The following is a 25,669-nucleotide window of genomic DNA, read 5'->3' on the forward strand; positions in this document are numbered from 1 at the left end:
ATATAAGCACAAACAAAAAGCTAAATGACAAAATATGACATAAACCCATAAAAAAAACCCCCAAAAAAAATCATGTGAACAGTATTTTGGTATGTTTGTAGAATATAAGAAAATCATTCAATTAGTTATCAAATATCTAAAAGGCCTTTCAAGTTTCATTAAAGACGAGATAAATTGTTGTGTAATTAATGGGATACATGTATTTGCAATAACTCAATTAGATATTAAAAAAAAAAAATCCAAAAGAGCTTGACAAAACATCCTACAGGCTACAGCCTTCTTATTAAAGGTAAAACTCCCAAAAAAAAAAAAAAAAACATTTTTCCTGCATAGAAACCTCTTATTGGTTGCACCATTCTTGCATATATAGTTTTTTTAAGTATGAAAATTGTTATTATTTGTTTAAATAACTTTGTTTTTTTATAAAAACAATTATAACTTGTTCCTTTTTTCCTTCGAAAATCATTATATAGTTTTTTCGTTTCTTAATAAAACCATCTAAATAGGGTAACATTTCCACATGTTATATTGTTATGTGTCGGTTGGATGAGGATACCCTTTTTATCAATACTTCTAACTATTACATAGATTCTACTAAAATTCAACATAACACAATCTTATAACAATATAAATTTTACTTTAAAAAAAAAAAAAAAAAAACTTCCAAAAGCATAATAGAGAAAGAACTAAATAGCAACCTAATGATATGAAGTTCTATGTACACAAAGAAAGGTGGATCCCTGGATTAAACTAAAGGATCAAACCTTGTGCTTGTGAAGTCTTAGGTGGAGAAGGAGGCTGCTGAGTTGGTGCCACGTCATCTTTCTCCTTTGTTTGCTGTCCAACTTCAGATGCTGATTTGGCCACTTTACTAAAAGCGTCTGTCACCCATGAAGCAGCGGCTGCATACGCTGACTTAGCCTTTTCAGAAACCTGAAGCTTCTGGTCAACCTCTTTGACTTTTTCATTGACCATGGAGGTTCCTGTGGTCACCTTCTCACTGAATCCTATCTTCTCATCGAATGATTTGGCTTTGGAAACCGCATCTTTTCCCAGAATAAAACCCTTTGAAAGCATGCTGCTGATTACATCTTCAGCTTTGCTCATAACAGATTCCTCACCATCTGTAACGCCACGTGCCTGTAAAATGGAAAATTATTTATTTCTGATTACAAATAATGGAAATAATCATATATATATATATATAAAAGAAAATGGATTTCTTACTGCTGATGTGGCGTCTGGTGGGAGACGGTAGTCTGGTGCTAGGGTTACAGTGACAGTCATGTCGACTATTGTTGCTCCCTAATGCAAAACCATATTAGCTCAACATAATTCAATGTGTTTATGACTTTTTAATTATATGATGAATCATGAACGTTTTTATGTTTTATGATGATAAATAAATTAATGTGGCATTATGTTATATGAAGTAAAATAAAAAGACAATCTTTCTTGCTTACTGAAAGGAGAACAGCAGTATCTGCTCCTTGTGAATCTGTGAAGGTGACAAATGCGTTTTGGGAGAAGTCATCATCGCTGCAAAATAAAACATTATAATGGGTGTTAAAAGCAGATAACGTAAAAAACTGAAGGTGGAAATTACCTTGATGTCCTTGCATACCAACCTTTGCACCTCAACATATACAATATCTCCAGAAAAGGAAAAGAACTCCCTTACATCTCGTGTAGAAGCCTTCAAAGAAAGATTGCCAACTTTAACAGTTTTCACCTGCACAAATATCAACCAAAAGTTATTAAATGCTTACTTTTACATTAATGAAAAAGTGACAATTGATACTCTTGGTTGTAAATGCATACACCATGTGTAAGAATATGATCCACTCATAAACAAAAAATTCAGAGAGAAAAATCAGCATTGATCACAAAGAGTACTTTTTAACAAAAACAGTTGTCTTAAGGTACTCTACTCAAACTCAAACACACAAGCTAACATCAGTTAAAATTGCGCATTGTAAAATGTAAATGTAACATATCTTTGTAATTTATTAATTGATGGAGACATCTCAACAAATCCCTCTTGGGGGATATTTTCATAATCTTAGACAAGTGTTGGGCAATGATGAAATCGAGACTTGTATACCAATAATAACAAAAAACTTCTGAAAGATGCGTAGTTTTATTATGTAGAAAAGAACTCAGCTAACGATATATGAATAGCGATCTAGGTTAAGAAATCATCTTTGTATAATCGTATCCAGGAAACGTTTTCTTAATCCTTTTATAGACAAAGAACAAAATATACACCAAGGTGAAAACTTTTTGAAAGATGCAAAGTTTTCTACTCTGCTAAATCCAAATTAGAACCGCTCAGCAATATTGAATCAACTCAACTAATCTGTCATGTTTCACATGCTTTTAGAGAAGCTTGTTTAGCTGATACAGATCCATATAAATTAAAAAAAAAAAGTCACAAATCATAAAAATAAATCAGAAGATCCGATAGTGAAAGCAACAAATCAACAAAGACGTTGTACTTTTAACACTTACCGACATTGCGAAAGCTCAATAAGAAATCCAGATATCAAAGAGGAAAAACTCGGTAAAAACAACGGGTTCGACGGAGGAGCGCCGATTTACACGAAATGGTAGCCGAAAACCTAGCGATTCAGACAGCGTAGGACTGTGTTAAGAAAACGTATTGAATTTTGAAATGGTAAAGGGAAAGGTAAAGGGGGCTGTGGGTTTATTTCGTCATTTCATATAAATACAAAAAAATAAATAAATAAAAAATAAAGGTGCAAATAATATTGCAAGAGGTACTGATTGTTGATGCATGAGTAGATTGTACGATCGTGGAGTGCAAGTTTCGCGTTTGGACTAGGATTCTTGGATGGGCCCGATTTCACCAGCCCCTGTCGACTTGTCCATTTATGATTTATACTATTTTTTGTTGCTTCTATATGTGTGCCAAATAATGTTGTTGGATAATATTTGTTTATTGTGCGGGTTTACTTGTTTGGGTATAATATTATTTTGTATGAAATTTTTTTTTTGTTTGTTTTCACGGAGTCAGTTTTATTTATAGCGTTGATCATTATTAGTCGTTAGGCGACTTTGATGGTATTAAAAAAATTGAATTTTTGTAAGGTTGGCTTTTTTGATTCCATATTGGTGGGGAGAAATGGTAGGTGCGTTTATAATGCTTCATTTGTCTTCCGCCTTCGAAGACTTTTGTAGAGGTTAAGGGATGGACGAAGCAACAGACGCGCCTAACAGAGCTGTGGACGTGCGATTTAGGTACACTTTGCACTTTGCATATGGGTTGGACCAACTCGGTCAACATTGACTTCGTGGATTGACTCCATGAGTATTCTAGAACACTCTATAAATCGGATAAACACCATAAATCATGATAGGGTTTTCGTTTGATTTTTGTGTCACTAGGGCTTTTCGAGTAGTATAAATAGCGGCTCTCAAGATCATTTGATACATCTACTTCTCTTCAATGATCATCATGTTGGTTTTAATTTATGTTACAAATTTTATTTGGTATGAATACATGATAGTTGCTTCTATCCATTTCTTACAATCAAATCTCATCACAAATGTTCAGTTTGATTTCTAGTCGAAGCTTGGTAACAGTATTTAATTCTTAATATTATTTGATAGCTTTTTGTTTTCTGTGATAACCAATGGATATTTATCATTGATATATGTCTACTAGTTGGTTTTTGGTATTACTAAATAATTGAGTATTAATTCATAATACTAGATACTATTATTTAATTTTAAAATACAATATTGAAATTGATCAAAATGTGTCACACTTATATTATATAATGTAAATATTGATTGACATCTCGTAATTCAATGAATAGAATGTGCATGAAGAGGTGAGGTTTTGCAATCCCTCTCTTTTCCAATTCCATCTCTTCTGATTTGATTTTTATCTTTTGTTGTTGTTGTTTTTTTTTTTTTTTTAATTTATTTTTTCTATTTTGTTTTTTTGTTTCTTCTTAGTTAATTGCTTCTTCTTCATACCCATCACTCAAGTGATCACTACACCTCTCTCTTTTGCGGAGCTGATTGATCGATGTGATGATGGGATCCATAGAGACCATGTCTTCATCCAATAGGCTCCCAAGTGGCCGGATCGATCAAAAATTCGATGTAATGATTGTGATGCAGTGTATTAGATAATATTGGTCTGGTGTGAAAACCACACCAACAAAGCATTATGGTATGTGAAAGCGAAAGATTTTCTTCTATCTTTGCAAGAAAACGACTTGATTTTAATTTTTTTTAAGGTTTAAAAACTATAACCTAACAATTATAAGTAATGCGTCACTATACAAAATTTCTTTGAGAAGGTATATGATTCAAACTCACACACGATTTATATAGACTTCCCATGCAGCTTGGGTCGGATTTATATAGACTCTCTACTTTGTAACTTTTATATGATTTGATAAAACCAAATAGATAACGATTAAATGCATATTTATACACACATATAAATTTAAATGTGATGCCATTCGAAGCTTCCAATAAACAAAATAAATACTTGATAACTCTTGGCTACGCACCGCCGACGTGTCCCTTTCGGTCTGACTTTCACGCGCCGGCGTCAAATACATACAACCACGTATCCCCTCTTTGATATCATTATATCATTGCTTTTGCGGCAATTCTCCCCCAAATTGCGCTAAATAATTCTTCATCAGCCCTCACGTCACGCCGATTGCCAAACCCGCTTACAATCTTCACCCTTTCGATCGAGACAGACCACCCTGCTCGATCGTTAGGGTTTTTCATCTCAATCGACTAATTCTTTGTCGTAGGATTCGCATCAAATCTCCAAGTTTAGGGTTTATTCGAGGGATACACAAGTTATTAGGTATAAGGTAAGATGAGCTTTCAAGATCTTGAAGCCGGTCGCCAATTCAATTCAAGACGAGGGGCATACGCAAATGGCGTTAGGAAACAAGATCCGACCCAAGCTATTGCTTCCGGAATTTTCCAGATCAACACCGCCGTCTCCTCGTTTCAGCGGCTAGTCAACACCCTTGGTACCCCTAAAGATACCCCCGAACTTCGAGAAAAACTGTACGTCTTATTCTATAAATTTTCTTCGATTATAGTCTGTTTAGGGTTGTCGATTGCAATTTGATCTAAAACCCTTAGTTTTTTTTTTTTTTTTTTTTTTGTATAATTGTTCTCAGCCACCGACAATTAGATTTGAATTGGTATAATTTGTTCAACCACTGAATGAGTAATCAGAGAATTATAGGTGCTGTTGACATACAATTGAATTGCAAATCGAGCTTACAGGTTATGGCAAACATGTTTATAGAACACAAACAGTAGTCATTCATGGGGTAGCTTTTAAATCCCTTCTAAAATCAGATTATTAACGAACCGAAGCATACAATTTCAATTTCTACTAGGATCTGTTAATAACTGAAACAGTGTTCAAATCATCTTTTTGCTAAAACTATTGAAATCATTAATTGGTGTCAAAAGATTAGATAAATTACGTGATGAATATTGACAATGAGTTTACTCAAACAATAGGCACAAAACAAGACTACATATTGGGCAATTGGTGAAGGATACTTCAGAGAAACTCAAACAAGCTAGTGAAACAGATCATCGTGCTGAAGTTAGTGTAAGTAATTGATTCCTTCTCAATTCTCATACACAAACACATCAAAAAAAAATTTACACTCCTTTCATGGTGATTGATTCTTGTTTTTGTTTGTATGCAGACTAGCAAAAAGATTACAGATGCTAAACTTGCAAAAGATTTTCAAGCAGTTCTAAAAGAATTCCAAAAAGCTCAACGCCTCTCAGCTGAAAGAGAGACAGCTTACACTCCTTTTGTTCCTCAAGCTGTTCTTCCTTCAAGGTAAATCTCCAATTCACATAAATTGAACTACAAATTAACTTTGAGAATTAACAGATTATTATGATTTTATTTGCAGTTATGCAGCCAGTGAAATCGATATAAACTCAGACAAAAACCCTGAACAACGTGCACTTCTTGTGGAATCTAGAAGGTGAGGTGTTGTTCTTCGTTTTACCCTTTATGGCCACGTCATCATTATTTTGATGAGTTTTTTCTTGTGTTGTGTAGACAGGAGGTATTGTTATTGGACAATGAGATTGCTTTTAATGAGGCGATAATTGAGGAAAGAGAACAGGGGATTCAAGAAATACAGAATCAAATTGGGGAAGTAAATGAGATTTTTAAAGATCTTGCTGTTTTGGTTCATGAACAAGGAGCCATGATTGGTAAGTAGAGCATGAGTTTCTCTTTTCTCACTTGTTTTTTGGACTAACATGCACATGGACCCATCCTATGTATGTGGACAATCACATGTGCCATGTCATTGTAATTCAAATTACAATCTCCTAATAAGGAATACCTTGAAAGTACAATGTTGTAATGAAAAAAAAAAAACAAAAGTGCAATGCTATAGTTAAGGAAAGTAAATCACATGATGTTTGGTTTTTTCAGATGATATCGGGTCAAATATTGAGAATTCTCATGCTGCAACTGCACAAGCAAGAATCCAGCTTTCAAAAGCATCCAAAACTCAAAAAGCAAATTCTTCAATGGTAAATTGTTAATATATATATGTTTTTTTGGTTAAGTAATGTTATTTGTTATTGTGTTGATGAGGGTTTTAATTTTAATTTTTTTTTTTTTGGTGTGTGTGTGCAGACTTGCTTGCTTTTGGTGATAGTGGGAATTGTTCTTCTGATTCTGATTACGATACTTGCATTTTGAGCCTAAAAGATTGTACAAGGATTGATTGTGTGATTACAATAAATATATAACCTACTTGAAAATTATATTTGTTTGCAGGGATTCTTTCTGTAAAATTCACAATATCATTGGTTCATCTTCCTTGTTTTTCACCATTGCAACAATTAATTAATCTTTGTCTTCCATAAATTATGGTCACAAAGCTTTATAACCTTTTTTTACCATCAAAGTTGCAACAATTAATTATACATTCCTTTATTAAAGCTTTCTTTCAAATTCCAATGATGTACAACAAAAGATTCAATAATTTAAACCCAATGTTATTCAAATGCTATATAGGTTTATTAAGATTAAGTCAAGTTGTCCACATTAAGAGGCTAGTTGCTGATTGGGTCAAACTTCTAACATATATATATATATATATATATATATATATATATATATATATATATATATATATATATATATATATATATATATATATATATATATATATATATATATATATTATTGTATACCCATGAGCCCCAAAATAAAAAATAAAACATTGTGGGTTTTTGGATGTATATCTAATTAAAATAGACCAAGTAATTGAACACGTTATATAATATGTATACAATTATTCATGTAGTAATGTATTGTATGTTACAAACATAATACAATTAATGGCAAGTTTTACATGAGGGCTAATATACGGCTGTTGTATTGGGCCGGCGTGGGCGTGGGCCGCGACGAGGGCGGCGCCTCCGATGAAACTTTTGCCGGGTTTTTAGCCTCCCACTATTCTTAAACAAATCCTGTTCGGAAGAAATTAACAAGCACTCTGGAAATGGAGAAGGGTACCTTAACCGGTCATAGCAGTAACTGTAGTACATATACTTTTCCCGGAACCACTTCTTGGCTAGCCGCTGCCGGGGAGTAATCGTGGCGAACTCCGACGATTCCAGTTCATCAAGGGCGTCAAGGCAGTTGGTGGAGGTGGCGTCCGTGGGGTCCACCGGACAACCTTGGAGGACCAGATCCCGGAACTCGGCGGCAAAGGGTTCGAATCGGTAGTCCACTTTATTCCGGCCACCGTTAGTGGCCCATGAAGAGGCGTCCCATACGGTGGCGTATGATGACATCGGCTTTGATGGATAGTCGCCTCCCATATTCTCGTCACGTAGAACTTCTCTTATTGGGATTTCGTCAACGTAAAATCTGAAGAAAAACAAAATCCTCAGAAATTCAAACAAATCAACATGAGTCAAGAAATTAATTGAAGTAAGATATAACTTACATGATCTTGTTTCGTGCCCAAAGAATGCTGTAGCGATGAAACTCTTTGCTTGGATCAAACCACAACCGGTATCTCTCTTCACGACCACGGCTTGTGCTACCATTACCGTAGATGTTTGTCTGAAACCTCCATGGCTTCCCTCTTACGTTTCCCAAAAACTCCAAATCTAACTCATCATGAGTCTTGGTGAACATATCTACATTAGATGTCTGCACCAGAATATTCGATTCTCATCTGATCATCAAATTTGAGCAATAGATTAAACTGATCAGTTGTTCTTCTACTAAAACTCTGTTCTAACGTGTTTTTTTTTTTACCGAATTTTGCCCTAATTTTCTCAAATCAGATCACAAAATGTTGATGAGGAAAAGTAAAACGAAATCGAAATCAGGCGATGATGAATTACATACATAAAAGGCGACTACGATTCCCGCGGTGTACTTCGTTGGCAATTTGATTTTCGCACTGAAGAATCCATAATTGTAATAATCGGTCGATATAATACCAGAACCTGCATTCATTCATTCATAAAATGTAATCAATCCATCAAATATTCACAAACAAAAGAGCATTATTTCTCTTTGAATTCTGAACTTGACATACCAGATTGACGATTGAGGATGAGTCGGACGCTCTGGTCGTCGTCAGATCGATCGATATTGAAGTCGCTGAACAGAGTTGCGTAGCCTTGATCGAAGGTTATGGTGTTCAGGTCAAAAGCCATCGCCATATTTATAGGATTATATCCGCTAGAAATATGGTTAACGCATAAGATAAACAATAGGAGGTGGTGGAGGGAGGAGGACGACGTCAACAAGGTTATTTTTGTCTCCGATGACGGAGAAGAACATTGTCTCCGGCGACGATGGCGATTAACACGGCGATATCTATGATCCATATTTTATCTGGATTTTAGCATACAAATCTATATGCATGCATGCATGATGCATCCTCATACGGAGCGTGAAAAGGAAAAGAAAGACCCAGAATTCAACGAGGATGAACTTTTTTTTTGTTGTTGGTAGTCGCAACGGTGTACAAAGACCAAACTGCCCTTCAAATAACTTTTACTTTTTTTTTTTTTTTTCCTTTCAAATTTGCTAAATAAACTAGGTTTTTAACAAAAATAACAAAGTGTTTGGGTTTTTGCAAAATCATTATTTTCTCCAAAACATTATTTTCCAGACTTTACTACAGTTCATATCCATGAGTTAGCATTATTATTATTATTATTATTATTATTTTTTTCAAAATAAAGGTTATAAATAAGTTGTATGTGTAAAAATCTCTTTTCTAATGTTGTCTCACACCACCTACCTAACAATAAATGAAATTAAATTACCAAAGGCATATCTACCATTTTATCTTCACATACCAATTTATGACTTCTCCTATACCACTCAAATTCGGTAGAATGCCCATCTATCTATATATTCATGTGTTATTTAAATCATTTTTGATCTTAACATAATTCACACCAAAAACCATTAATGACATATTCCAAAGCAAAAATCATTAATCCATTTTTTGAAAATGTATTTCGATTGGGCGAAATTCATTCCCACTGCTAACTGTCTTTCAACCTCTGAGATAAGGTTTCGGGGTACCTCTGAATTTATGAGGAAGATAATAGAAACCAAAGAAGTATAATGCAAATAACTGACAGTCTAAGTGAGTTAGGTGACAAATGTAGGATAAACTACGATCTATCGAAGACAAAAAAAGTGGATAGTGGACACAATAAATAAATGCAAGGCGTTGAGCATTGGGTAAAGAAAGTTACATGCGTTGTATCCTCGTTCGACAACTCATCCATTGATTTTATCAAATACACTCTTTATATATTCCAACACAAACCAAGTTCTTCATTTTAATCATAGGAAACAATCATAACTAAAACTCATAATCGGACTCTGAAGCTGAGAAATCATCACCAAAATATAATAGATAATAAGATGAAAAATTACTCCCAAAGGTGAACTTGTACTCGTCGATCTGATAAAACATTTCCTCTACTTTGTGGGTTTGTAATTCTTGTTAAAACATATAACACATAAGCAAAGGGTCATATTCCACGCTAATAGGAACATAGACACTTACAAAAGCACGACTGTCGGGAAGGTGGCTTGTATGTCGATTTGTGTTGTAGCTTACCAGAATATCGACACCAATGCCAAATATCGACACCAATGCCATGCGTTTATGACATAGTAAGAGAGGTCTTGAACGAATCTTCATGCCTAATATCGAGCCAACCCAAGTTAGTTATGTTGCTTGGGCCATCATTTCAGAGTATATTATAGACCGTTCTCCGCATTTCAGACAATGTTCTTCACAACACCGACAATGTTCTTCACATCCGTGACTGTTCTTCGTATTCAAGAATATGACATACCATTCCAAAGTGGTCGAAGCCCGGCTATAGTCAACGACCAGAATCCTATACTAGTTTTCTAAGTTATCAGAGGGTCACCAATGAAAAATAAATAGCTTCATAAGGTTTTGGATATGAAATAACATTCCACTATGTTTTTTAAGTTGTTATTGTTGGAAATATTACAGCTGTACCTTATACAACTGTTGACTGCTATATTTAAGAGTTGTATATTGGCCTAAATTAGCTCTCTAATTATCATTATATTAGATGTATTTTAAGACCTTAATTCTATAATTATAGTAGATTATCTCTTTCCTAGTTTAGGCTATTTCTTCCCTATATATAAACAGTTGTGATGTGAATAAGAAAATTGACTGAAAATTTTTTCATCTTTTGTTTCATGGTATCAAAGCAGGTCCATCCTAGACCTGATCAAACATCTCTCTTTTATTTCCTAAGTTTTTTTTCTCTCTAAACTAAACTATTTATGGCCGGGGGAAACCAATCCGATGTCACAAGCGATTTTGCTTTATCTGCAGCAAAATCCACTCCCCTTTCTACTCCTGACCTCGGACATACTCTGCAAATCACCCAACACAAACTAAATGGGTTGAATTTTAGAGAATGGTATCAATCTGTTTTGCTGGTCATCCGAGGGAAAGGGAAAGTAGGCTACCTTACCGGTGAAACTTGTCAACCAAAACAAGATGATGCGGGTTATCCACAATGGGAAGCAGAAAACTCCATTATCATGGCATTACTTATCAACTCCATGGAGGCATGAATTGGCAGAACATTTTTATTCTACAACAGCGCCCACGAAATCTGGAAAGGTGTCCAAGCTATGTACTCAGATCTTGAAAACACATCTCAGTGTTTCGAAATTCGATCAATCTTAAGATCCACTCGCCAAGGAACAATGACAGTTACTGAGTATTACAACCGGTTAGTTGATTTATGGCATAATATGGACTTATTCTATTCTATTCCTTGGAAGTGTAGTGATGATGGAAACACATATAATCAAATGCTTGAAAAAGACAGAGTTTTTGATTTTCTTCAAGGACTTAATAAGGATCTTGATGAAGTAAGAGGGCGTATTCTTGGAGTCAAACCGCTACCTTCGCTTAGAGAAGTTTTTTCTGAAGTTCGTAGAGAAGAAAGTCGACGTAGAGTTATGCTCACATCAAACGTGGGCATTTTTCCGGAAGAACAACCGCAAAGATCAACCCTTATGTCTTATCATTCTCAAAATCATAAGGCAAACAAGAATGCTCGTCATTGGTGTGAACATTGCAAGAAACCTTTCCATACGAAGGCAACCTGTTGGGAAATACATGGAAAGCCAAAGGATTGGAAGTCACGAAGCCAGTGTAGAGAAAATCTTTCTGCTCATGTAGTCGAGCAACCCCATCCACTAAGCTCCGACATCAACAAACTTACTCCACAAAAAATGGAGACTCTAAAGTCCCTTCTCCGTGAATTACAATGCTCTGGAGCACCTGAATCAACCCCTAAAACAGCAACTACGCATCACGGTAACATAAAAATGTCTCTGTTAACAAAGAAAATAGATTTAGATGACTGGATTGTTGATACCGGTGCCTCTGATCATATGACCGGAGATTGTAGAAACTTAAGTAACTATAGAACATGTGGTGATGAGCCTGGTGTATGTGTGGCAAATGGCACTGTTTTACCAGTTATAGGAATGGGTGATACAAAGTTTCAATGACTTCACTTAAAATCATTCCTTCACGTGCCACATTTAAAATATAATCTTTTGTCTGTGAGAAAATTATCAAAAGATTAAAACAGTCAAGTAATTTTCCTTTGTGATTTTTGTGTATTTCATGATCTGCGTTCGGGGAAGATGATTGGCAATTGTAACGACCCGTTCCCGGTATGTTGATTTATTGGTAATTATAGTGAGTTTTACAAGAGGGACTCGGCGAGTTCATAGCCTGACTCGCCGAGTAGGGTCGCGCCTGAGGGCACGCGTGAGCCGGGGACTCGGCGAGTCCATATCCCTGACTCGGCGAGTCCATCCGTCTGGGTGAAACCCTAAATCCCCGGGTTGCCCACTATTTATACCACCTTATAGCCCCCATTCTCGCCTCCCTCACCCTGAGAACGCAATGTTAGAACCCTAAACCTCCCTTGAAGAGCTTATATGTGTTTTGGTGCCATTTTGTGAAGGTGTGAAGAAGGAGAAGAAGGAAGAAGCAAGGAAAAGTGTTGTAGTGCAAAGATCCAAGGCCAAATCAGAGTTAATTGAGGTATTTTCGGAGTTCCATCTTGTTATATGCTTTAAACTTCCATTAGAGCTCTCCTAAGAGCTAGTTGATGCTTGTTCCAAGCCTTACACTTGCATGAACGTCTTATTAAGTCGAAATAGTTATGGATCTGAATGTTGGGGTGTTGTAGAGCCCAGATCTACTGTCTTTTTGGAGTTATATTGCATGATAACCATAGATCTACCCATGTTATGCATCTTTTAGCCTTATTTCCCTTATTCATGAGGTTGTACACGTAAAGTTGGAAACTTTACGTGGTAAATCAGCTTATTGGACTCAGATCTATCAATTGTATGCATTGGATTCAAACAAAATCAAGTAAAAAATCAGTTGCATGGTGGCAACTCGGCGAGTCGGAAGAACGACTCGGCGAGTTGGGTCGCGAGTTCCCGATTCCTTCATTTTTACCAGTGTCGAGTGAACCCAGTGAGCTAGAGAGTGGACTCAACGAGTTGAGGGTGAACTCAGTGATGAAGGGACTCGGCGAGTTGTTCATCAACTCGGCGAGTCCAAGGCAATCTTCTTGGGATCAAGAACAACTCGTCGAGTTTGTTCATCCGGCTCGGCGAGTCGGATGAAGATTGTCTGAGTTCTTGGATCAAGAGGGTACTCGTCGAGTCGATGCCAGACTCGACGAGTAGCAGCAAGTAAGAGTGAAAAGTGAGAGTAGGACTCGGCGAGTTGGGTGGCCCAACTCGGCAAGTCAGCCCAAAAGAGAGTTGACTTTGACCGAGGGTAAAAGAGTCATTCTACCCCAAGCGCAGTGTTTAGTATTTGATTGAGCGTGTTTATGGACTTGTAGCCGAGGAGATTCAGGAGCAGCAGCCGTTAGCTTCCCGAGCCACACACTCAGCAGCCAGCTTACGAGGTGAGTTTCCTTCCAGTAGGAACGGGTCTAAGGCCACAATATCGGCCCGTTCAGTTAGCAGTAGTTTTCGGATTTAGGTCCGATGCAGTAGTTAGTATGTTCGATGCCTTCGTGGCTCGGACAGGATTTGTGTGCTATGTTTTATGTGTTAAGTATTATGTGTTCCGGGCCACGGCCCGATGTAGCATGTCGTATATGTGTTATGCTAGTTGATGTGTTATGCTATGCCATGTTCAGTCAGTCAGTTCCGGACTTCGGTCCGATGCAGTTAGTTCCGGACTTCGGTCCGATGCAGGGGACAAGGTCCCAGTCAGTTCCGGACTTCGGTCCGATGCAGTTTCCGGGCTTCGGCCCGATGCAGTGGGCAAGGCCCAATATGTGTTTATATGTTATTGTATGGTATGTGGTAGTTTGGGGGAGCTCACTAAGCTTCGTGCTTACAGTTTCAGTTTGGTTTCAGGTACTTCCGCAAGCAAAGGGAAGAGCTCGGGGTGACAGCATCGCACACACCACAACATAGCTTTTATCCTGGGGATGTCTTTTGATGTTTTGGATTGATGTAGTATGATACAGATTTCCGCACAATATTTTATTACGTTTGGGGATACATCGCGTATGTTTTATGTTATGATACTTATATTATGGTTTGATTATATTGAAAAACGAAAATTTTTGGGTCGTGTTTTTGGGTCGTTTCAAGTTGGTATCAGAGCCCTGGTTTGAGGGATTCGGATACACTTCCGGGTGTATCTGGACTCAAACTAAGGGAAATAAAAGATTTTAGTAAAATAAAAATGTTTTACAAAAAGAATTTTGAAAGCACTTAGAAAGAAAGAATTGTTTTTAACAAGATAGAGGTGTGTGCATGCGGTCAGCCGAGCTCAAGTAAGTACTCCCAAATTACCCATACAAGTTATTTGTTCAGTTTCAGTTTCAGTAGAACAGCATGCTAGTACAGGGCTAAGGATCTAGGAGAATGCCTTATGTGCCTGCTTATGTGTTACAGCTTTATGAGTATTGCATGCTAGAATTGAGTAGACAACAGTAGGATAGCCTGTTTAGGTTATGCCTGATAGTGTGAGCTTAGCATCCTATGTTAGTGCAGTTTCTTGTTATAAGAATAGTTTTGCCCGAGTCTGTTTCCCTTGTCCGAATGCTGCTTGCTTCGTGCTTTGTGGGGTTCTGAGTAGTGGGAGTTAGCCATTAGGTGAACACGTCACACCACATGTGATCAGGTTTGAATAATCCCAGAGTGCTGGAACTGGCCCTATTGCGCAACTCTTGTTTGAGTCCAACCGTTGTAGGGACAGATCTTTTACTTGAAGGATTATCTGATCCTCATCACATGTGATGGTGTTTAGGTGGTGGCTAGCTGGCATTATGAGGAGACCTACAGCAGCTGAGAACCAGTCGTGTTGAGCTTGAGGTTTCCCTAGGGCAAGCCTAGGATGAGAGTAGCAGAGAATGGCAGTAGTAGAAGTGACTTGGTGGAGTCAAGGCAGTTCTTGAGGAAGGTACGGATAGATGTGGAAGGTAGTATGGGCCCGTACTACTGAAAGAAGAGGATCCGTACTCGAATCAAGGAAGGCCAAGACAAGACCAGGAAGCTAGTAGTAGTATCATGATCCATTGAGATATTTCAATGTTCTGATGTTGTTATGAAATGTTTCAGAATGGTAGTTTTGCGTCCGAGACTAGCAGTCGGCAGCTCAGATGCCGGAGGGGGATCAGGATCGGGATCAGGCCCGGAGGTCGGGCAGATGGATGAGCAGACTAGAGAGTTCCTTTCTTCTGAGGTTACCCGCATCATACTAGAGCAGACTCCTGTGATCTTCGGTTCGATCAAGGAGGGTATTTTAGAGCTGATGGATGAGAGATTGAGTACTTTCCGTGCTGAGATGGCGGCCGTGATGGGGTCGCGCACACTTACGTTCAGGGAGTTCAGGGCATGCGGGGCTCCAGACTATCATGGGGCGCGGGACCCCATAGCGAGTACTAGATGGTTGGCGGATGTGGCCAACGCTTTCCGCACTAGCAGGTGTCCCGAGGGGGACAAGGTCAGATTGGCGTCCTGTCTTCTGAAGGACAGGGCACGGGATTGGTGGGAGGAGGTCGGACATGCCATCGGGGATGATGCGGCATTGGATGCCATGACCTGGGCTGATTTCTCTACCAGGTTCAGGGCGGAGTTTGCACCGGTCATTGAGGTGCAGCAGTTAGCTAGGGAGTTTCAGGACCTTACCCAGACTACAGAGACAGTGGCGGAGATCACCACCAAGTTCAGGGAGAGGGCCCTTCTTGTTCCTCAGTATGCAGCCGATGAGGAGATGAAGAAGGCCCGTTATCATGAGATGTTGCGGAGTGACATCCGCATGTTTGTGAGCCGGTCCAGTTGTAAAACGCTGGACGACATGATTGCCAGAGCTAGAGAGAGGGAGATTGATCTCAAGATGGAGAAGAAGTTGCGTACATAAAAAAGCTTCATTTTCTTTCTGCCATTATATTGCCTTTCCAGAACATAAAATGAACAAGGTAGGATTTGTTTGTAAATCATATTAGTCTTGTAATCTCTTTTGATTTTTTGGATTATCAATTCATATAAAATAATGAGCTTGTTCGACAAAACTAGTTGGTAACGAGTAGCTTGTAGCAGTTAGCATGTAGCTTATAACATTTTGTTAAACACTATATGAAGTATCATTTGGATTTGTACCATTTTGTTTAAATTAAACGCTTGAAGCTTGTAATGCTAAATGATACTTTCTGTTCAAAATGGAGCGTTTTGTCAAATTCTAAAAGCTAGAAGCTCTCAAACGCTCCATATGAACACACCCAATGAGTAGGGTTGAACAATAGATTTTATAAAATGTTGTAATCAAGATGCAATAAATTATCCTAGTTTATTGTTATTTGTAATCCTTAATAATAACAAGTCCAATGGTGGATGTGTATTTATGGCACAAGAAGAGTAAATAGTGGGTTTAAGAGATCGAGAAGTAGAAGAGGCACAACACACTTGCAGTTAGTGGCGGACCCAGAAAAAAAAATCAAGGGTTGCATACAAATTTTAGGGGTTGCACTATTAGAAAGATACTCATTTTCGAAGACCTTTTCCGTCACAAAATCGTCACTAAACCGACAAATTTACACAAAATTCACAATTATTAGACTTTGTGATAGATTGCTAACGGATTTGTGGCGAATTTCTAACAGATTTTTGATGATTTTTCAAAACATTTACATTTAACGGGAAAATTTAAGGATGACCCATGCTACCCTATGCTACATAATAAATGGGAAAGTATCTCTATCCGCTGCAAGCAGATAGAGATACATTTTTCTTTTTCTTTATTTGCTTATGGTTGTTATGAGAATAAAACTAATATTATATATTAATGTTTTTTTTTTTTTTTTTTTTTTTTTTTTTTTTTTTTTTGTATATATATTATACTTTCACTTTTTTGTATTTACCTTTAAGATATATTTCGGTCATTTTCTTCATCCAACACCATCCATTCCTACTGCCACTATCCACCTCTCACTTTCATTGACAAACACTACTTTGGAACCGGACTGGTTCAGAACCAGAACTGCTATTGCGATATCATAAGAATAAGAACTGGGAATTGGAACGTTGGTTGCAGTGTCGGTGTCGGGTTGGTCCAGTTCCGATTCGGGTCCTGGTTTTTCGGTTATTTTTCCGAACAAGAACCGACTATAAATAAGTTGAAACTAATGATGATGCCATTCATAATAAATACATGTAGTTTAGTTGGCTTCCAAAAAATAAAAGACAATTAAACTTTCATATTAAAAAATGAAAAAAATGCTGCATTGATATGTTGTCTTTCCAAACTTGTGTTCGATTTAACAGGTAATCAAATTATGACTTTTTACATTCTAAAATGAAGTACAAACACTAAATTATATGTCGGAAAAAATCCAAGTAATTCTAACTTCATATGAGTGGGTTATAGTATTTTAAAAACCATGACAAATAAAAAAAAACATGCTGATATGTTGATATATTGTATTTCAGGGCTTGTATTTAATTCCATATAACTAAAATATGAATTTTTTATAGTCTAAAATGAAGTACACACACTAAATTACATGTTGGAAAAAAAAATCAAGTAATTTCGACTTCATACAAGTAAATACATTATTTTAAAAGCTGAGGCAAAATAAAAAAACATATTGAAATAGAAAAAAACATAACATTGATATGTTGTCTTGCTGAGTTTGTATATGATTTAATATTTTATCAAAATATGATTTGTTACAGTCTAAAATTAAGTACAAACACTAAATTACACATTGGAAAAAAAATCAAATAATTCATATTAATGAATTACGATATTTTAAAAACCAGGACAAAATAAAAAACATGTTGAAACATAAAAAACGCATCATTGATATATTCCGGGGCTTGTGTATATGATTCAATATTTAATCAAAATATGATTTTTTTTACAGTCTAAAATGAAGTACAAACACTAAATTACATATTGGAAAAAAATCATATAATTATGACTTCATATGAGTGAGTATCGGAATCTTAAAAACTGGTTTTGGTTTTTTAATCAGTTTTTTGTGGAACCGAACTGATACTGATTTTCCTATAAGTAGAGAACCGCTAACCTAACCGTTTTATTACATCCGATTCTGGTTGTGGTTCCGGTTCCAGTTCATCCTTAATATTGAAGTTTTGAGTGTGGCTGAAAAGAAGATATATGTTTGTATTTATTTTCGTTGAGAAATTGTAAAATACTTGAATTTTTGGTAAAAGAAAATGAATATTTAAAAAAAAAAAAAAAAAGTGATAATAAAAATTATTATTTTTTGGTAAAATAACACTCTCTCTCCTCTACAAAGACGAGTTAGGTAGTGTGCTTGCCGAACTCAACTCATGCGGAGGGGATGCCGAGTCCACTCCAAGTAGTACCTTTATGAATTTACAGACATCAACGAAGACATATCATTTTCTTATGCATCAGCTTGCATTTTAACATGTAGTATTCTCAAGAGATCAAGCGGCGTTAGATGCCAATCTGCAGAGTTTTCTTGTTCTCAATTTTCTGTCTTTTCGTCACTTTTCTCCATTGAATCTTCTTTTACGGCCTCAGCAATCGGCGCATCTAAAGTTATATACTTGTTTATATTTTTTTCAAGAATTTATGGTGGCAAAATCAAACTTTCAATCCTAAAAAAAAATTATTTCGGTCATCCTAGATCCGCCCTCACTATGGCTATATATATATGACATGATAAATTACTAGGATAATATCATCGATCAAAAACCCATTACTTTTCACAAAGATGACGATGATAAGCAGTCTGATAAGATTTGGTAGAAGGCAGCTTCACACAATCGTCTCTAAAGAAATCATCAAACCCTCTTCTCCGACCCCATCTCACCTCAAAACCTACAATCTTTCGTTGCTTGATCAGATGTCTGTGAACACATTTATGCCGATGGTTACTTTCTACCCAAACACCGGCATTGATCGTACTTCTCATGATAAAACGCTTGACTTGAAGAACTCATTATCTCAAACATTAACAAAGTATTACCCTTTTGCTGGTAGGCATGCAAAAGTTGCACCAGCATGTGTTGATTGCAACGATGAAGGAGCTGAGTTTCTTGAAGCATCTGTCGATAGAACACTATCGGATTTCCTTCAGAACTCGAAGCATGAAGATCTTGACCAGTTCTTTCCACATGGTCTAGTAAACGACAAGTCAAACCGTGGAGATCATGATCTTGAAAGTGACAAAGTGATACCACTAGCGGTTCAGGTCAACCATTTTGAATGTGGAGGAGTAGCAGTGGCAGTGTCGTTGTCCCACAAAATAGCAGACGCATGCAGTTTGGCCACTTTAATAAATGATTGGGCTAAAATGACAAGGTTTTGCTCCGGAGTGGAGAAACATGAATCTCCCATCGACCCACTGTTTATATCGCTTGAATACATGAACATAAATTATGAAGGTTTGTCCCTTGAAAGATCGAACGATTGTGTCACTAGGAGTTTCATGTTTCCAAATTCAAAGATAAACGACCTGAAACTCAAAGTGAAAACCATGACTGCCGAATCTGGAAATCCCATCACGAACCCTACCCGTGTTGAAGTTTTGAATTGGTTACTTTATAAGTGTGCTGTGAAAGCAGCTATGAAAAATAACCCTTCAGGCTCTTTCAAACCTACTGGTGTTAGTCATTTAACGAACATAAGAGGTAAAATGATCGAGCCATTGCCTGAAAACAGCATGGGAAATCTCTTCATGATAGGTGATATTGTAACAAACAACGAAAGTGAAATGAAGCCAGAGGCATTCATCAGTGAGTTCAAGATGAAAAAGATGGAATTCCAAAGTCTACCGAATATTGCAACTACCTTTGGTCTGATTTCGCAAATGTGTTCGAAACCTGCTTTAGAAGAGCACCAAAGAAAACTTAGTGTCAGCTATATTTGTACAAGCTTGTGTAGGTATCCTGCATATGAGATTGATTTTGGGTGGGGAAAGCCAATAAAAGTAGCCATTGCCGGAGATCTAAGGAAGAATAGCTTTATTCTCATGGATTCTCCAAACGGAGATGGTATTGAAGCATTCGTGTGTTTGGGAAAGCAAGACATGGAGATTATTCAAAGTGACCCTGAGCTTCTTGCCTTTCTCTAGTTTCTCTTATAGATTTTAAGCCATATTTCCCAATGTAATAAGCCCCTTTCTATCAATGAGCTTCTAGCCCATCGGTGTCAGGTGTTGCCTTCCCTTTTTTGAGGTCGAGGGTTCAAGTCCCGTTATGGATATATGTTGAATTAAGAAATAGTTTAAATTTAGAATAGATTTGTGGTTCAAAATAAAAAAAAAAATGAGGATTTGGAAATAAAGTTAACTAATAAAGTGGTTGTGAGAATATGTCTGACATAAGAGTGAAGTATGAGTTTTTGAGAATTTTAGAGTCTTTCTTATTTGTCAAAACTTAAAAGGAGATTTTAGGAACCCAAATGAATTTGGGTGGTTGGACATACTTCACTTTTTCAAAGTGTCTTCGATCAAATAAAAAACCATCAGCTTCAGGTTTCAAAACACTCCTTTTCTTCCCAGGAGATTTTTCATCAAAGTGCTTCTTCTAATCTCTGTGCTTGACTTTGTTTCAGGATGAGTAAAAGTTTTCTTGGGAACCCACACTTTCTTAAACTTCCTTGGATCTGTAAATGGCTTCTTTGGAACCACACCTTCTTCGGCTTAGTGTGATTCGATCTCATTTTCTTTGCGAATGATGACCTGCAAGGATAGTTATTGAACCAATAACATATATTAGAAAACTTACCAACAAGAGATCTTTTTGATGTTTGAAGATGGAGCTGGAGCATGAGTCTTGAAAAGGTGAGATGGAGTCTTCACAACTTAAACTGGAGTGGCAAATCAACTTGACTTGTCAGCGTGAACAACCATATCAGGGAGAACTAACTTGTCAGCATCTAATGTCTTTGCATTACGAGGTGAAGTGACAGTGTGAACTTTCTCACCTTGAAGTTTGTAAGCATGAGCCGCTCGTGATTTCTCAACGTGAAGCTTATCAAATTGAGGCTTATTGGTTCAAGATCTGCTGTGATGTTCATTAGGGTGAAAACTACGGCTTCTTGAAGATGATCATTTTTCATTCACTTTCTTTTTCACACCGTTTTCTTTAATCTTCTCTTTCAGATATGATATATATTTTTTTCCTTTCAATCGGTTCCTTCTTCAACACGTAAATATCTTCTTGATTCTGATTGATGATTTTGTTTTTTAGATCAAGTACCACAATCAAGAACATAGATAGATGATCCTTTGAATCATACACCAGACCTGGAAAACATGATAAAGGGCTTGCAACGATTTCTCTTTTATTTTTCAAACTATTATGTTTTTCTTCTTCATCAAGAACACTTATATCTTTATTGATTTTTCCGGTTAAGAATTGTTCTCTCATCTGAGAAACATTATAAGGACCAAACATACATGAATTTATCAGAAAGTACCATAGATAGGGAAAATATGACACTCTTTCTTCTCTAATTCTGAAATATTTTTCCTATCTAGACGATTTCTTCTTGTTCTCCTTCTGATTTCCGAGTTTATGAATAGTGAATGAACTTCTGAATCTTCAACAGATCCTAGAACGAATGTTCTAGCATGCTAGGATACCAATTGAAAGTCCCAAACCCTTTTTAGATTCATAGATCAGATATAAACAAGAATGAACAATATAAGAACAAGAGGTATCACAAAGTTTTCTTTCACTAAGAAAGGGGTTGTTATCACCAAGAGAACGGGTTGTCACAAAGACGGGCACAAAGACCTTCTATGCATCCAACAACAATAGGGTTTACCCTAATGTTGTTTATATACTAAGTTATACAAGTGAATCCATTTAATCAAGTGATTGTGTAATCTATATATAAACTAATCCAATATAAAAGGGATGGATCATATCAGATATTCTTTAGATTCGGATATCAGCACTAACACTTCAAAAGCTGATCAAAGCATCAACTTTAACGTCTGGAGATCAGCTTCAGCTTTAGTCATCAGCGTTAGGGTAAAGTTGATCGACTTCAGCTTCAACATATAGTAAATGACCATCAGTGAGTATCGTTAGCGTATCATCTGATCAGTGTGTCATCAATGTATACCCATCAATATCTGGACAGACTGATCGGTCTGTAGTAAATGGTGTTTTCATGCCTTTGGTGCTGATAGAGTCTTCAGGGTCTTTCAGTCATCAGGGGATGTTCTTCAGTCTTCAACATATGAATTTCCATCAACATATCTTCAGATTAACTAACTAACTATAACTATATAGTATATATTTTGCATCATCAAATATATACAACCGACTGGCCCAACAATTTTCTTCCCATCCCTATAAGTACCATCACTACAAGAAGATTGAGCAACAGCGGCGACATGCGTCGCCGCTAAAGGTTAGGCATGTCGCCGCTAATACCTTTAGCGGCGACGTGTCGCTGCAAATACGTCGCCGGTATAGATTCGTCACTAATACGCTCATTGGCGCCGCAAATACTTGGTGTCGCCGCTAATACTCATGTCGCCGTTAATGCTGCTCGTCGCCGCTAATATGTTGTCGCCGCTAATAAGACGCCGTCGCCACTATTCCCGTCGCTGCTAATGCTCTTTTGATTTTTTTTTTTGTTTATTTATTTCACATTAAATTTATAATCAATCCAAATCCAAATATTAATCTGATAATTTTATATAGAAATATTAATACATAAAATCAATCCAAAATATTAATACATAAAATCAATCCAAAATATTAATCCATATATATACCACATTTAGTATTGTTTCGAATTACAAAACGTTTCATTAAATCCTAAAATAACTAGTCGTCCTCATCATCATCTTCATTATTTTGTGGCGGCAATGAGCGAAACCACTCTTCCAATGCTGCAGAACAAGCCGGGTCCTGTAGTATTGTTTGCAGCATTTGCAACTATAAAAAAAACAAAATATATTAACAAAATATAATAACATTATAATTAATTATACCAATCCATTATAGCATTTACTAACAATTACCTGTGATTGTGGTTGTTCTTGTGTCATTGGTTGTTGCTGATCGTACATAGACACAACGGTAGGGGGTTTACGCCCAATGCCTCTGATATGTCCGCGTCGAACACCCAATATTCTTTCAAAACAATCTTTTATATCAGTTGGTGCTAGACCGCTTGCCTCAGAAGTAGCTTGGGTTCGTTGGTTTATCTCTTCGAGTACATTCTGTATTTTTTAAAAACAATAAAAATCATAAAAATTAGATTACTAAATACCTTTGACAATATAAACACTTATATGAAAAATACAAATTAACCACTTACGTATTGTTGCTCGACTGCAGGACTATAAAATACCCCTTGGCGATTGGAATTAGCTTTACGAAAAGCTTCGATTCGACTGATATCCTATTTAACATTAAAATTTAGATTAGTTATACTTTAAATAAATATTTAAATATATCATAACTTACCTCTTTAAAACATGCATTGCTATATGAGCTCGACCCCCCTCTATTTACAACTACTTGTTTTGCACGACATTCCTTGTTTGACGCTGAACGCCTTAAAAATTCTGGCGTTTGAAAATGTTCGACTGCCTTCGCCCAATTTTCATGTGACATTCCATTAGGGGGGTTGTTTAATGCAGCTTGGATATCTTCAGGCCCCCCGATTTCCTTAAAATAAGCATGAGCTTTACTTTTTCGACCTCTGTAAACTTTTGCAAGACTTGAATCAATGCTCCGCAACAATTGAGCACGCTCCGGATCCATGTTAACCTTATCCAAATCAAATTTATTCTGCAAAACACAAAAAGTTTAGTTAATTAAATAACAATCACAACTAAAATTAAAATTGTATCCAAGTTACCTTTAGATGAACAACTGCTGCGTTCCTTAAAGCGGGGGAAACATTGTCCCAACCAGATACGTTGAAAGGGACATTGTTCCACAAATACCTCCCAATTTCATGGGTGAACCAATTACCACGGTTCCCGACAGGGGAATATGTGATCTCCCTGTCGAAATCCAAATCTATGGGCTTTCCCTTATTTGCCCTTATCAACTTTCCCAACTCAATATTTTTTGACATGCCTCTCCTTTTTTTAGGAAGCTCGGCTGCAAAAATACAATTAAACCTATTAGTCATGATAACTTATTATAAAATAATAAAAATAGTTAATAAATATATCAGAATAAAACTCACCATCTTGTTCGTGCTGACCACGACCAAAGCCTCCTGGAGGTGGTGGATCCCCGGCTCCATCACCTCCGTGTCCAAGCCCCATAACATCGGCCATCATGGCCATGAGTATTGCCCAAGTAAACCTCATCTGCAATATGAATAAAAGTTAGTTACCCTGCGAAATTGTAAGATATACAATATAGACAAACAACATAAATAAGACTTAAACAAACAATATGAATTAAAATTACATTTCAAATAAAGTTTCTATTACCAAAAAAAATTGATTTTTTAATCAGAATCAATTCAATGTCTTCTTCATCCGTATCATAATCAGAATCGCCATCATCATAATCAGTCTCTTCATCGGAAACATTATCGATTCTACCCGTTGGCGGAGGTACTTCAGTCTCGTCTTCATCATCATAATCAGCATTGTTTTGAGCTACATCAACATTGTTTTGAAAGTATTGTGAGAAGTCAATAAAAAGTCTAGCTCCAGATGAAGAGTTGTTTTGAACTATGTCAACATTTTCGGCCTCCACATTGTCGACATCTTGGACAGAGTCACTGTAAGCATTTTGGACACGAGGATTGTCGGATGGTAGATCCCAAATATTTCGATGATTAACATGCTCGACGATACAACGAGGGTTGTTGTTTTGGTTTCTTCGATGATTAACAGGCTGGCGGATGTAGAACACTTGTTTGGCTTGCGAAGCATATATGAGTTGATCATCTTGGTACGCTTCTTTTTCTGTGTCGATACTTATGAAATTATCATCAGGAATATCTCCTGTATCAAACCACTTGCACCGAAATATTACAGTCGAATAATCATATGGATATTGCAACTCCATAATCTCTTCTAACTGGCCATAATATTTCTCTCCATTCTCACCAACCGCTAGAACCCCAGAGTTTTGCGTTTTGCGTTGTGCATCACGACTAAGTACCATAAACCTAACACCATTGACTATGCACGCAGTGTAAGTATAAACATCCATTTGTGAACCCATTGAAAGGGCTGACAACTCTTTGTGGAATTCAGGAGAGTTTTCTTTTTCCAGCTGATAAACCTATTAAACATATGTTGATGTGTTATGTATTCTTGATTCATTAAATTTATGAAAGATATTTGTTTGTTAATTATGATTACCTTTTCAAGAAACCAGCTGAGAAATTCGGTCTTTTCGTCACTTTCAGGATGTTCAGATTTGAATTTTCTATATTGATGAAATATATATATATATATATATATATATATATATATATATATATATATATATATATATATTAAATTAATGAATGGAAAAAAGTAACAATAAATAATGAAAGATAATTAAAAGTAAGAACAC

The 25,669-nt window shown here is 36.6% G+C and overlaps 5 protein-coding genes across 6 annotated transcripts; 3 read left to right on the forward strand and 2 right to left on the reverse strand.

Moving 5' to 3' along the window:
- Nucleotides 1-542: 542 nt before the first annotated feature.
- On the reverse strand, nucleotides 543-2,704 carry LOC145003253 (binding partner of ACD11 1-like). Of its 2 annotated transcripts, none has more exons than XM_078962388.1 (5): nucleotides 2,512-2,704; nucleotides 1,607-1,732; nucleotides 1,464-1,539; nucleotides 1,228-1,305; nucleotides 543-1,140 (listed from the first exon to the last, which is right to left on the reverse strand). In XM_078962388.1, the coding sequence occupies exons 2-5, from the start codon at nucleotides 1,642-1,644 to the stop codon at nucleotides 751-753; spliced, it is 582 nt and encodes a 193-aa protein (XP_078818514.1). In that variant the 5' UTR covers nucleotides 1,645-1,732; nucleotides 2,512-2,704; the 3' UTR covers nucleotides 543-750. The 2 variants fall into 2 exon arrangements, with proteins under 2 accessions (XP_078818514.1, XP_078818513.1); XM_078962387.1 differs by having other exon boundaries at nucleotides 1,629-1,732; nucleotides 2,512-2,703.
- Nucleotides 2,705-4,630: 1,926 nt separating this feature from the next.
- Nucleotides 4,631-6,822, forward strand: LOC145001464 (syntaxin-22-like). The gene is made up of 7 exons (XM_078960833.1): nucleotides 4,631-5,070; nucleotides 5,539-5,632; nucleotides 5,733-5,872; nucleotides 5,949-6,023; nucleotides 6,101-6,258; nucleotides 6,485-6,585; nucleotides 6,692-6,822. The coding sequence occupies exons 1-7, from the start codon at nucleotides 4,874-4,876 to the stop codon at nucleotides 6,755-6,757; spliced, it is 831 nt and encodes a 276-aa protein (XP_078816959.1). The 5' UTR covers nucleotides 4,631-4,873; the 3' UTR covers nucleotides 6,758-6,822.
- Nucleotides 6,823-7,367: 545 nt separating this feature from the next.
- LOC145000885 (putative xyloglucan endotransglucosylase/hydrolase protein 30) lies at nucleotides 7,368-9,008 on the reverse strand. The gene is made up of 4 exons (XM_078960184.1): nucleotides 8,619-9,008; nucleotides 8,426-8,526; nucleotides 8,016-8,224; nucleotides 7,368-7,936 (listed from the first exon to the last, which is right to left on the reverse strand). The coding sequence occupies exons 1-4, from the start codon at nucleotides 8,911-8,913 to the stop codon at nucleotides 7,423-7,425; spliced, it is 1,119 nt and encodes a 372-aa protein (XP_078816310.1). The 5' UTR covers nucleotides 8,914-9,008; the 3' UTR covers nucleotides 7,368-7,422.
- A 2,303-nt stretch (nucleotides 9,009-11,311) lies between these two features.
- Nucleotides 11,312-12,127, forward strand: LOC145000748 (uncharacterized). Its single transcript, XM_078960018.1, has one exon. It carries the CDS (start codon nucleotides 11,312-11,314, stop codon nucleotides 12,125-12,127), a length of 816 nt encoding a protein of 271 aa, XP_078816144.1.
- Nucleotides 12,128-18,876: 6,749 nt separating this feature from the next.
- Nucleotides 18,877-20,238, forward strand: LOC145000749 (akuammiline synthase 1-like). The gene has a single exon (XM_078960019.1). The coding sequence runs from the start codon at nucleotides 18,877-18,879 to the stop codon at nucleotides 20,236-20,238; it is 1,362 nt and encodes a 453-aa protein (XP_078816145.1).
- The last annotated feature ends 5,431 nt before the right edge of the window (nucleotides 20,239-25,669 follow it).

The sequence above is a fragment of the Lactuca saligna genome, chromosome 6 (genome assembly GCF_052625555.1).
Source record: "Lactuca saligna cultivar CGN05327 chromosome 6, ASM5262555v1, whole genome shotgun sequence".
NCBI classification, from domain to species: Eukaryota; Viridiplantae; Streptophyta; class Magnoliopsida; order Asterales; family Asteraceae; genus Lactuca; species Lactuca saligna.